The sequence below is a fragment of the Larimichthys crocea genome, chromosome VIII (assembly GCF_000972845.2).
Source record: "Larimichthys crocea isolate SSNF chromosome VIII, L_crocea_2.0, whole genome shotgun sequence".
In the NCBI taxonomy this organism is placed as follows: Eukaryota; Metazoa; Chordata; class Actinopteri; family Sciaenidae; genus Larimichthys; species Larimichthys crocea.
Window position 1 is genome coordinate 23,350,861 of NC_040018.1, and position 14,090 is coordinate 23,364,950.

At 37.7% G+C, this 14,090-nt stretch overlaps 1 protein-coding gene across 1 annotated transcript in view; it reads right to left on the reverse strand.

The window, feature by feature from the left end:
• Window positions 1-5,778: 5,778 nt before the first annotated feature.
• Window positions 5,779-14,090, reverse strand: part of LOC113746302 (xaa-Pro dipeptidase-like) — a 10,254-nt gene continuing 1,942 nt past the window's right edge. The window contains exons 3-9 of the mRNA XM_027281357.1: window positions 13,862-13,909; window positions 13,335-13,396; window positions 12,797-12,828; window positions 11,858-11,933; window positions 9,803-9,845; window positions 7,321-7,435; window positions 5,779-5,996 (exon numbers count right to left, since the gene is read on the reverse strand). Of these exons, the coding sequence (XP_027137158.1) occupies window positions 5,986-5,996; window positions 7,321-7,435; window positions 9,803-9,845; window positions 11,858-11,933; window positions 12,797-12,828; window positions 13,335-13,396; window positions 13,862-13,909 (387 nt within the window). The 3' untranslated portion in view covers window positions 5,779-5,985. The remainder of the gene's footprint in view (window positions 5,997-7,320; window positions 7,436-9,802; window positions 9,846-11,857; window positions 11,934-12,796; window positions 12,829-13,334; window positions 13,397-13,861; window positions 13,910-14,090) is intronic.

Genomic DNA, 14,090 nt, shown 5'->3' on the forward strand with positions numbered 1-14,090 from the left:
TAATGACTGATCTGCTAAATGCCTGAGACACTGGAACAGCTGACCTTCGCTGGAAGTTGCATAATAATTTAAATTATTTAGCAGCTAAAGTGAGAGGCTTTAGAGCAATCCAGTTTTAGAATTTGATGAGGAATGAGGATAAATCCTGATGAAATATGTGCGCTGTCCCTAATCCTCCTCAATCATAAACAGCTGTCCTGGGTTACTCATGTGACTGTTGTTTAACCTGCCGAGAGAGCTGCCTTTGATCTAGATTTGGCTCTGCCTGCAATAACCTGATGCCTTTTCCCCACCATCTGTCATATTTTCATTTCTCTTGTTTTTTGTACATTTGGAAAGTGAAACAGTATCAAAACAAGGTTGTATTCCTTTTCAAGTATTTTTTTTTTTAAATAAATAAAAAAAGATTTACAGGAAGCACACTTCACTGACACACATACAGTATGTCCTGGCTGATTCTGTATGAATGCAACCACAGTTATCCCCTTTCATAAGTCAGTTACAGAATTCTTGAAACCTACAGGCAAAAAGACCCTATAGTGTGAGTTTACACACAGATAATATAGAATATAAGCATTATGATGCTGTATTAATTCCCTTCTCAGGGTGGAACAAATGCCTCATAATGCATTCTGCATTCAGTTTCCACTATTTTACATTCAGCTCAAATAATTCTGCTATTAAACTAAAAGCTTCTTACTGAAACTATAGGCATTTTTCCCAAAGGACTTGTGTCACCATTTTGTTTCTTTTTTTGACATTTTGACAGTGCTCATAAATATAAGATACTGTATTCAGATATGGAAGATTTCCAAACACTTTCTTATACCTCCCCATTCTAACAACACCAATGCTAGTTTAGAAGTGTTATAAGAGTGTTAATACAGTACATGTCCTAGTTTCAAAAGTCACTGTCAGTCAAGTGGTCCAGTTTAAATCCACTAACCTGTTGTAATTACTAGTGTATTAGTTGTGGAAATGTGAAGCATTTTATCTGCTACACTAATAAAACTACAATCCCTCCTTTGACAGTGTAATGCTTTAGTTTGAAGAGCTTAACTCTCAAGTTGCTTCATTGTAACTTCAGAAAGATCTCTTTGTGACCATCAGTGGAGGACTGTTTGTACTGATTGTGCAGTAATAACTAACATTTCACATGTTTTCTTAACAGGATGAGCCGGAGCTCTGAAACGTTATACATTCCATGTATAATTGCAATCTCATCGCCACCAGACAACAAGTCTACCATGCATCACCACAAACTGCAATCTTTGGGTGCATAACTTTTTTTTTTTCAAGATTTATTTGATAGATACAGCTTAAGAGTGACAGGGATTTGGGGAGAGAGATGGGGAATGACATGCAGGAAAGAGCCACAGGTCAAATTTGAACCCTGGGCTATCGCAGCAAGGACTGAGCCTTTGCACATGGGGCAGCTGCTCTACCAACTGAGCTAAACGACACCCCAGGGCACATAACCTGTTGGCCTTGTATTTGGACATTGGCAGTAGAGGAAAATTGTGTGGTGCAGAATCATCCAATATGGATCAAATATTTTGGGAGACTGGATTTTCATTGAGAGAAGTTTGTATGATGGTTCTAACACACATTCACCAAGTTATCTCTCAGTGGGAGATACATGATACATCCTACTATCTATCAGTATCTACAAGAGGACTGGACTGATAAAACAGCTGCTAGATCATGTTTATCCTGTTTAATCATCTCTAACGATTCCCTGAATAAATTTACTTCTGTTTGAAACACAACACTCTGAGAGAGATTTCAGATAATCATCAGATATGCGAATGTGATGTTTACGGAAGGAAGAACCAGACACACTTTGGTACAATGTTGTCTACTTGCAGAGGACTGAACAGTGTGTAAATAAGTTAATATATTACTGCTAAGAAAGCATTGACAATGTGTTCAAAACACAGACAACAATGTCATTGACTCTGATCAGTCTAGATCCAGTTATTTGCTTTTGTTTAAAAAAAGAAAACAATTTTAATTTATTATCATAATTGGGACTGAGAAACAGATGAATTAAGTTACAACCTAAGCCTCTGTTTAGCAGTAAAATGCTTTGCCTTGTCTTCACTCATATTTTACAAAGACAATGATTAGTCAATGTTGCTTCAGAGGTGCGAATACTGATGTGGATTCTGCTCAAAAAACAGGTTTGTAAAACAGGATCTAACAGATTATGTTAAAGACTAGTGAAGTATAATAAGCTCTTTGAATGGGCTGTATCACAGCACAGGGACCTGAGCAGGGAATGATCAGTCTAATTTGGCTTTGGTTCTGACCACCTCCCACCAGGTGTCAAACTTGGCTCCCAGTGCAATTAATTTTCCACCACATACTATGATTTGCATTGTGTAGCTTACATAGTTGTACAGTTAAAGTTGTATTAAGCATATTTTTTTTAAATACTGAATAAATTTGCCGTAAATGTAAATGTACAATTGTAAAGACTCTTGATCCATCTGAGAAGCAAAACTCCAGTATGCACTTTCAGCTCATTATCATGGTCCAATAAAGCACGCATACTAGCATAATATAAGGCTTATAAGGTCCAATAAAGCACGCATACTAGCATAATATAAGGCTTATAAGGTAATTCAAATTCAAGATTTGGTCAGATGGCCAGAGAAAGGACTGCTCATACAGTGTCAGACTCTTTTTTGGTTTAATGGGGTTTGAACCTGTTCCCTCTGTGCAAAAAGAGCAGTGCAGTACAACTTGTCCTCTACTCCATACAACATTTTTTTTTATGCAGCTCTGAAGGTCTCCACTGCCTCCTATAGTCATGTTTATCTTGTTCAGCTCTCTGGAGATCAGCCTCTAGTGAGTCTCCTGACTATAGCAGGCCTCTCAGAGGCATATTAACAAGATGGAAACAAGCAGAGCCGACTCTCCTGGACCATTCATCTCCCGCTTTGGCATCTCGGCAGATGGAAAGGAATTGGCACATCATACTTGTGCCACCAGCATTGCACCCATGGGGATGCAAATGTAGTGACTGACAAACTTTGAAGGATAGAGGTCTTATAGTAAGGCAAAGACGACAGCATACTGTTTTTTGCCATACAAGACTTAAGTATTGACATTTAAGTATTTACATTTCAGTAGACTCTGTTTGAGTGAGTGTTGGTATGTTTTTGTCTGTGTGCAAGTATTCCTGCTGCCAATCCCCAAGGTCACCTCATAGATAATTATAAATTATTCTGAAAGTTTTCAACAAACTAGTGATGAATGGTAAATGAATAGTCTTTTTTTATATTGAAATAAAACATTTAACCCACTTTATAATGAAAACATGTGAGGAGTAAGACACTTGACTTTGACGTAATAAAATAAAAATCCAGCTCTTTTGTATGTGGGTTTATAATGAAACAATTTTAACATTAATTACATTAAATGCACTTTTTTTTTCTTCTAGCTTGGCTGCAACATTTGGTTGTTAGCTTAGTCGCAAGCAAACAAATCCCAGTCGGGGATGCTGATCACATTTTCTTTAGGGTTTATTGTCACATAAGCGCCTCCACCAACATTCTGCCACATAGCTTCACTCTGAACCTCCTTATACAGCCTCTACCAGCATCGCCCCATCCACCGGAAGATTCTGAAGGACAGATGTAGCTGAATCTCCATCTACAATCTCTCACAGCAACCTACATCTCCTCTAGGCAGCTGTATTTGCACCTACAACCTATCACAACTTGCACACTGCATCCATTCTTGCAGACAGCTGCAGCCCAAAACTCCACCTACTACTTTTGCCAGCACAATGCAACCTGCACCTGCTTCACCACCTACACACTTTTTAAGACAGCTGTATCACTATGTACAGCTTCTGCCTGCAACCTGCACAGCTGCCTCACACCTGATGATTCTGGTGGACAGCTGCAGCCCCGAATCTTCACTTACAACCTCTACCATCAGTCTGCACCTCTGCCTTCATCTGCAGATTCTGACAAACAGCTGTACTCATTCATCCTTATCAAGCAACCTGCACTGTGCCTTGGGCTGAAGAGCCTGAAGACAATTCCTTCTCTGAGAAGTTTCATGAAGTTCCTTCCATCCCAGTTCCATGGCCACCAGTTTCTCTCCAGAGAGATACTCTAACCATTTGAGTACATGAGAATTGGCATAGGAAAGATAACTTAATACTTGAGATCATAAAGTATGTATGTGATTATTATTATAATACTTCCAGGAGATATATTTACTTACTACTTTGGTACAACGTTATGATAAGGGTTTATTAACATTAATTAGAAGCCTAAAAGTAATTATGTGTCTGTCACTTTCTAATAAGTCCATCATGTCTGCAGTTAAAAATAATAGTCATGAGAGGGTCACAACTTCCTTCCTCACATTTTATGAAGCCATCAAGTCTCAGACTGTCTGTAGATATAAATTGTGATGAGTCCATGATAAAGGGTCTTGAGTTTCTGGGTTTTTAATATTGAATTTAATGTAAAAATATAAGGAAATTTATAAATGGCCACATGGTGGTGCAATAAACATATAAACTAATTACTTGTTCCTTGTTCATAACTTTCCACCAAATGTCATTGAAGTTTTGAGATACAGTATATTTACATTTAAATTGTACTTAAGATTGAATTTAAGGATATATCAAAATTTTGGATGTTTCTTAATCCATAACTAAAACTATAAGGTATGTTTTAACTTTCAACAGCAGCAAAAATACATTTTTGAAACAATAGTTTTCAAAAGATTTTTCCCGATAAAGACAATCAATTTGATTGATTCTACACGGGATGTAAAATCTGGAAACAACAGGTCTTATGAGAGATGTCTTATTGTCTCAAGAACAATAGACACACTCATTAATTTTAAAATGTTTAAAATGTTTTAAGATATTTAAAAGCAGTGATGGATTTAGCAAACCTAACCTCAGCAGGTAAGTCAAGTCAGTGTGGCATTTGCTGTGTAATCTATGACCTTTTCACATGAAGATTAATATAAACTTGAAACACATTTAATTTCGATTAGCTGATTAATTTGTCATTCAAAAACTGAACTTTTCATTTCACTTTGTCAACATTTTCAGAAGTTATTCTGCTGCATCTTGTAGAAGAACATGATTCTATTTTAAGTAAGTAAGTATCTCCCATCTGAAGTGTTTCATGTTTTGGTGACAATTATTTCAGTTCACAAAAGTTGTCTGTATTGTCTGTTCAGAGTTGACATGGCTCTGGGGCAGAAGAATTACAGTGGCCCCTGGTGGCAAATACCTGAAAGTGTGTATTTTATATTGAGGTCACCTACCCCACCTGTGTGAGTGTTCATATTTTAACATCCAGGTTTTGTAAAACCTGTGTTTTTTTCTTCTTTTCCCAACAATGTAGATATTACACAACATATACGACAAACTAACCCGAGAGGTAAGCAGAAATCATTATATATTTTGCCATGTTTGGTTTTTGACAACATTATCATACCCTGATGGCCTCACATTATTTTCCAAAGAATGTTCAAGAGGAGAAACAAAAGTACTGGAACAGATTTTAAATTTTAAGTGTTCAAAGACTCAATCTTGAAGAGGTGGTCTGATGTACTGATTTGTATTAAAAAGCTGCCTTACAACACTGAAAGGATACCTATACAAAATATCAAATGAATAAACCTGCTGCACACAGTTGCAAATTAAACATTTAATTATTCATGGATTTTAGGATTAATGTTTAAAAAGATTAGATAGATATCATAAAAATATATCTTTCTAAAGAGGTAGATATAAAAATAATTTTCATAAAAATGCCCTTTTTTAAACATGTCTGTCACTAAAAATAGCTCAGACTTTACTCAGACGTCATTCATTATTTCTCACTGGCGATGGGGCTGAAGGGTTTTGCAGACTCAGCCATGTAAGCCTCAATCTCCTCCACGGTGCGAGGGACGCAGGTCAGCAGCTCTATGCCATCTGCTGTCACGGCAATGTCATCTTCAATGCGGACCTGCACACAGTAGTGACAGAAGTCAGTCAAACACGGTAGGATCAAAGCAGGAAACAGTCAGTCAAAGCAAAAATGCAGATGCACATAAGAATTCATATGTTGAATGTGAGCTTGACCAGTCGCTCATGGCTCTGACATAAAACTTAATGACTTTTACATTAATTAGTCAAAATATATCTGTGACAATTCATGACAGTTTTCAGTTGAGAAAGGTTCTAATGATGCATTTTAAAAAAAGTTCATTAAGCCATCTCCTGATGGCTTGACTGTTTTATGAAACTGGCCAACAGCACTGTTTGTCATGGATCCACAGACTGAGTGAGCTCTGTATTCATATTTAGTGAGCCCTGCTTCACAGTGTACTTCCCATACTGACACTTACTGCTGGTGAACTCAGCAGTTCCAGTGGAGTTTCAGTGGGTTAACGGTCTGTTTTTAGAAGTGCACAACTGTACTAAATCCTCCACCACAACCTGAAACCATCTGTGTTCAGAGTTCAGACAACATTTCAGCTTCCCCTCTCCCCTGCTCTCATTCTAAACTTGTTCCTGCAGCTTGGCCTCCTTTTGTTCCACTCTCACTTCTGCACAGAGGGTCTTTCTATTATTGATGAAACATCTGTATTGGAGGAACATGAACTCTGTAATTTTATTGCACTTACAGTATGCCTGTTGTACAATGAAAATAAATACTTTCTATTTCTATTTGTTTTCTTCTTCGACTGTCTGGAGTCTCTGACTCTTAAAACTCTAAATACTGTGTATGTCTGTTGGGTAGTGTTGGTACGGCTACATAACAGGCCACAGTCTGCAGAGTCTGGATATGTTAGTTTTATAGGAGGGAATTGTAGAGGGATGCATATATGCACATTTATGCCACAACTGGAATCAAATACTTTGTGTGTCAAGATTTGGACCTGAATCAATTAACACCACTACTAAGTACCTATGTGCTTTGATTTCCAGCTGAAAAAGTGGTTTGAGAGTGAGAGTTGTAACTGTAAACTGTAAATAGGGCTGGGTTTTAAAAACTAATTTAATGATTCAAAATCACTCAATCTGATAAAGATTCATAAAATCTTGTGATCGATCTTTTAACATTCATCTTGCCATAGATGTTCTTTGCACAAATTGCCCACATGATAGGCTTGGGAACCTCAGTTGACTCAAAACACATGAAGGGGAGCAGCTGCCACTGTCTAAAAGCACATCTGGTGCATTTAAAAATTATGGAGACTGAGAACAGCTGAACAAAAGCAAAAGACATCACCAGATATGCAGTCATTTGTAAAGTGTACTCAGTAGTTAAACTGAAAGATAATGACCTGGTTTGATGGCAGCTAAGACAGTTCGTTTGTGGACAGCCTCATGAATAGCCCACTGGCTGAGCAGGTGATGTCTGAGGTGTAGCAGTAGAACTCTCCACCCATGTCGAACAAACTGAAAGGGACAAAACATCAAAACTCATTCAGTCATATTTATTTCCACAATACTTTTTTGTACAGATTTGTGTCCAGCGTTTTTGAACCAAAGGTTAAAAACTCACCAAGTCATTTGGAGCACTAGGATGGCCATAGTAGATAATAGAGCAGTTACTGCCTCTCTCGTTAAACAATAACACTATACGTGAATTGAAAAAGACATAAATGTACAATATATTTAATTTACTATTGCTATTTTGATATTTTATTATGTATAGTTTGTTCTTTATTTTTTAATCTTATGTTGTCTATCGTCACTGTGTGTAATGCTGCTGCTGCACTGTAATTTCCCAGCTTGCGATAAATAAAGTCTGTCTGTCTATATCTAAATAGTTACACTATGAATAATTACTACACTACAAGGAGGTAATTTCATTAAATGTGACTTGACTTAAAAAGATGCCATTAAAACACATTCAATGTATTTCAGTACATCAAAGGAGCTCCAATCATTAAACATTTTATCAAAGTCCTTTTACCTTTTAACTAGAAAGCCCACATACAGTTCTTCATCTTTGAAGAATCACTGTGATGACCAGGTCCTTATTTTTCAAGCTCTTAATGTGAACAGGAAAAGTGCTTGCATCCACTGACCACTAAGTCCCTGAAGTATTCATTACACATGGCCTTTGATGCGAAAGGGCAAAGCATGATTAGCAAAAATGTCTCAAAATGCTTCATCTATAATAATGCTGCTAGCTGAACGTGAAAGAAAGAGGAATCTGATGTTGTGCTGTCTTAGCAGGCATGGTTTAGTTTGTCAAATAAGACAATCGGGATACTGCAGGTCTACAGAGTGCAACATCCTCTGCATCTGACATTCTGCTTTGTGTTTCACAGAGGCTTTCAAGATGTTCTTTTTGATGTTGCATTATTAAGTTTTTCTAATATGTCTTTTTTCGCAGTACTTGTGAACATGTGACGTCTGGTAACTTTAGGTTACTTACATAACCCTGGTTCTGAGTGAATGAATGATTGTTTCACATTGGGAACGGCTTTGATGTGACCTTTACCGGAAGCTATGATTGCATTCTGGCATCCAGGCTTGGCTAGAAACAAGCGTGTCTGTGTCAGGGAGGGTGGAGACTGTTTCTATATGAAAGGGCTTGACACTACAGTAGTTCAAAAGCCCTCACCTCGGGGTGGTCTGGGAAGATATTCAATCAGAGAACCAGGGTTACGAAAAGTTCTCTACCATTCGTCTCATGTCTCACAAAGGGAAATACTGTCTCCTAGATTGCTAGGTAGATGTTACCTGGGACCAACTGTCCTTAAATTAGACTTACTGAGGATTTGCCATACTAAGAACTGAATGACTGAACGTTCAGTCTGTAGAGTCTGATGAAGGTGAGGTGTCAGGAAGCCAAACTTGCTGTGGCACAAATCTGCTTAATGGAGATCCCTCTGAAGAAGGCGTATGAGGTGGTGAAACCTCTGGTAGAATGTGGACATCACCCTACTAGTGGCTACAAAACTATGAGATAAAGCAATAACCCCCTACAATCCTTACACATCACTCTTTTTTAAGCATGACGTCAGGAGAGCAGCAGGACCAGATGGTATCGTTGAATTGTTCCTCAAACTTTGTGCTAACAAACTAGGGCAGTGTTCTCAAAGAGATTCAGCCCATCTCTGGCTCAGTCTGTCATACCCAAATGCTTCAAAAAGTCCACCATCGTTCCTGTACCCAAGAAAGGAAGTCCATCCTGCCTAAATGAATATGGCCCAGTGGCTTTACATACTCACATACTTACCGCCCGGTACACTGTACCCACTACAGTCTGCAGACCATCACAGCGTGGTAAGCAAACACCTCTTCCACTCTAATCCCTTAACATCGAAGTGCCCCTGGTGTATACACCTGCAGTACACCTTGTAAACACACAGCTGTGTAGCCAGTTTTGACTCAAACACCATCACCAAGTTTACTGATGACACATCTGTGGTGGGCCTGATAACTGAAAACAATGAGCAAGCAAAATTAAAGTTATACAGTAATAGAAAGTAACTGACTGTGGTTATGATTGTGCTACTCCTGGCTGCATGTAGGTAAACACGCACAGGTGTCACATTTATATATTTGCATGCATTTTCCTTTTACTTCTTTTGTATATTGTGTCATCATTTGTTTTCGTCTCTGTCTCAAACCACCTACAACAATAGGCCAATCAACCAATCAGCTTGCTTGATTCAGGTCAGTCAAATTTGTGAGACTTCCACGTCAGCTGGATTACATTTACATGTCGCTTTTATGATTCTTTAAAGAAGCATACATTTAGTGTCAGTCAGAAATGAAACAGGTAAACATTCATTGACATATGCTTACGTGGCACATCCCTCCTTTAGTGTAGCAGTAATGCTGGAACAGGCTGCAAAGGAAAGAAGAAAAAGAAGCACCCAGTAAGAAAAAGGAAACTCATCAATTTCAGCACAGCAGACATCCCACAGAACAGTAATGAGCTGAAGGACATTCACTGCCCTCTTCCTGACTCTGTGCTTTTTAAGAATTCATTCAGCACTCGTTCTTTAGCACATCAAACACTTTTCTGGATCTTGACATCATCGCAATACTGCGTAAGATTACAAATCCAATTTGCTGGTTCTTCTTACACAGCAAAGCACGTCAGCTACTCTAACACAACAATCATAAAAAAAATAAATAAATAAGCAAATAAAAAAACACACAAATAGAAACCAAAGATATACTAATTACCATTCAAATAACTGTCAATCAGCAATCAGCCAATTATTGGCATTGGTTATGTTTCTCTGGTAAACTAGAAATTATCATTTTGTTGTACTTTGTGACAGTGTCCAACATGACAAATACTACTGTAAGTTCTGACTCTAGGTTGATCTTCGATTTAATTATAACCCTACTCCTGTAAAAAACTAATTAAAAAATAAAGTTTTTGCTTCTAACTTGTAACTACACTGACTGGACCAGTATAATGTCTATTACTGTAACTGAAAAGAAGATCCGTTGACAAACTTCATCTCTTGCCTCTCCATTTCATATTCTTTCAGTCCAGACAACACATGCTTCATGACCTGGAAAGAAAATGTGGCATTATATGTGATCAGCAAATTTGAAAACTACTGTATAAAACAGTTTGTAACTCTTGAGAAATGGATCTCAGTGTTCACCCTGTCCACAAAGAACCAAACCCTCATAAGCATTTTGTGTGTACCTGACATTTCTCTTTGTTTATGTGAGGCTTCTGGACATCCTCACTTTTAACAGAACACAATGAATTGTGGATTATTCGCTAAAGGACAGATTTACGCAAAGTAGACATAAAAAGGTCAAAAGTCGGTGAGAGTGCCCTCAGGCATTTGCTGACACAACATTTTCTGTACAGCCATAGGGAAGGTTACTGTTATGGAATTTTCTGTCCTTAGTAGTTGAGGCCACGTGTAAGCCTTGTGGTCCTCGGCAGTATTAATTGTTTGTCTTTGACTAGGTGCCACCATATCTCACTGTGGTGGCCAGGGTCGAAGAGACCTGTTGCTGCCTTCCTAGTCATAATAGATAGCTTGTTGTTGCCGTTCCAATCTGCGTAAGCGGACATCTGTGTCCCCAGACTAGAATATGTTGACAATAACACCTCCAAGAGTAAAGACATTCTCTTTGACTAATTCTGGGGCGTATAGTATTTGGGGTGTGATCTTTGGGTTTAAAGTATATCCACCATCACGAGTTCGTCAGAATGCGAGACCGACTCAAGCACTTCAGGTGTACTTTGAGAGTGTCTCTAGTTCTCCTTGGCCAAGCGTCAATAAATAATACAGCATAAGACATCAGAGGCTCCTGAACACTTTCTTCCCTCCTGACCTCACCATTGACCTTTGACTTCAGCAATTTCTCCACAACAGTTACTACATGAAAATCTACCGAGAAGAGCAGCTTTGGGGACACATGGGTAAAAACATACCTCATAACACACAATAACACACTCGTAACAGATAGATACAGAACGATATTGAATGTTTGTGGTGAGTGACTTCAGAGGACAGATAACAACCTCTGAAGAGGTTATTCATGGTGATGAAGTGAAATCCTGTGCTGTAAAATAATAAAAGTAAAATACTGTTTTATTGATACAGCCTTTTGGTCAAAGGCCATCTCTGTTAAGTGCTGGCCAAAAGCCACTAGATGGAGTTAAAAATCGATTTAAACAAATTCATAACATTTAAACAATTTATAACCTTAGAAGATCCTGACATCTTAAAGTTCAAGTTTTAAACTCAAGAAGGTGTTTAATATTTAAAATACTTCGGCCGTTTAATATAATGCTCTAAACTTTTCTTTTATTGTTTGAAAAAATATACCAATCTGAGCACCTTTACAGATGCTCTGTCTAGATAAGAAAGATCGTACCATTTTGTGGGCTTCACTGGAAATTCTGTTGGTGTAGCGCAGGACCTCCAGCTCCATATTGGTCTTAAGTAGACGGCTGCAGACACAGACAGAAACATGTAGTGAGAAACCAGCTCTCTTATTCTGATCATTACACTGACAGTTTATCAATGCACAGTACAATGAATATATAGCCAAACAGCATAAAGAATTCATACAACTCTCATGTTGAGCTAAAGGAATGCAGTATCTGTTGTGATTAAGGTATTTATTGATAGATTCAACTTAGCAGCTGATATAGTGAACAAACAGAAGAAATTAAAATTCATAATTGAATTTAATCAACAATGAAATAAAATACAATCTGATTCACATCTATGCTTTAAATATTAGAACATGCTTGCCAATCTGACTCGATTTCTCATTCAGCCACCTTAGATGGCTAAATACTGCAGAACATTAAGCATGTATGCATTATTAGAAACAAACAACAAAAAGCAGTGGTAACCAATAGTAACACAAATGAAAGTAAAAGCAAAAAATAGCCACTTAACGGAGAGCCACACAAGCTTTGCAGAGCATGAGGGGCAGCGGGATTCAATCGAGTCTTTCTCCCCAGGAGGTGTGCCTGAAAAGCATTCCTCCTCATTTCAGAAAATGTCAATTCATCTAGGAGTGTGCAAACTCTAATGGCAAGGACGACCAAAGAAGCACGAAGGCTATTACATCCGTGTGGACTGGCTTCTGCTTCTAAGAGGGGGAATAACAAGCCAAAGAAAAGCTCCCGTTTCTGATTGCAGACACACAATTACCTGACTGGTCAGCTGTAACTGAGAAGATTTGTCAGTTAAAAGTAGCCGAATGACTGAATCCACTTTAAGGTAATTAAAGGAAAGGCTACAGTACAGTCACAGAGTGGGCTTTCTGAATAATATTATAAAACACATTTTAATTACTTACCATTCCACAATGACTGGGTGTTAACCTGGAAGCTCATAAAGAAAGGTAACAAGAAACAGAAACACTGTGAATATAAATAAAGCTTGATAATAAATCCTGGTTTCACATGGCTCTCCACATCGATGAGGTCTACTCGTTTTTCTCTGTTGTCAACATCAATAAATAAACTTATATGTTTCCAATTAAACTCTCTTTATTGAAATGCTATATGATGCAAATAGATATATTAGCTTTAAAATAAGTATATGAGACAGTTTGGGTCAGGGTGGAGAATACATAAAATGGTGTAATGTATGCAGTTAAAAAAAGAACAAAGACGAGCTAAGGACAACAGTAACACTGTCATTAATTGATAACTAACAAGCAAAAGTATGGTTATTTGCTTAATTAAATTATATCCAGAAGTAGGTTCTGAAGCAACAATTAGTATGCATGACAGTTCGTTGTAACCTTGGTTATGAAAGAATAAAAACAATAACCTGCACAAACAAAGTATAATTATAGCATCTGAATGCAAAATGACGCCAATTAAACATACCGACTAATTCCTTCAAAGGAGGCTTCACGACAGATGCTCCCACTATCTGTATTCTGTCCTCGCTGCAACAAACAAACAAGCCATAAAGTGCATTCAAATGTCAATACAGTAACAATAAAGTTGTTTTATATTCAGGCTGATAATCTATTCTATAATGACGGTCAAAGATATCACAGCTGTAGAATTAGTATAAATGAGTTTACATTTATATTATATACATATATTCATCATGTTTGTAATGTTTGTAATGTTAAAGACTGGGAATTTCTGCAGCAGATATGTTGAGCCAATGCTTACAACCTACTTAAAAAGAACAAAAAATTTATATTATTATTAGCATTTGTAGTTTGGATATAGTGAGTGAGCTGGCAGCAAACATCATGCAACTTGAGGCAGACTACCATCCTTTAAGTTTAAGGTCAGTGAAATACTCCACACCTGAAGAATTGGTCCTATGATCAGTCAGCTGATACGAAATAAAACTGAATATCACTAGCTGTTTTAACACAGAGAAGCCATCATCATACCAGTGTTAGGAGAGTTGCTGGTTTCAGGTTGGACAGGACATCGACAATCTGCAAGGACACAGACAGTAATTAGAAGACAAAAATAAAAGGTCAGTGACAGACGCTGTCGTGGCTACATGGTCTCACTGGTAATCAGCAACACACTGAATGACAAACATAAAGCAACTTTATTATTCCTCTACCATCAGTCTAAATGTCAGGCAACAGATTCCAGACTCTGTGGTGATAT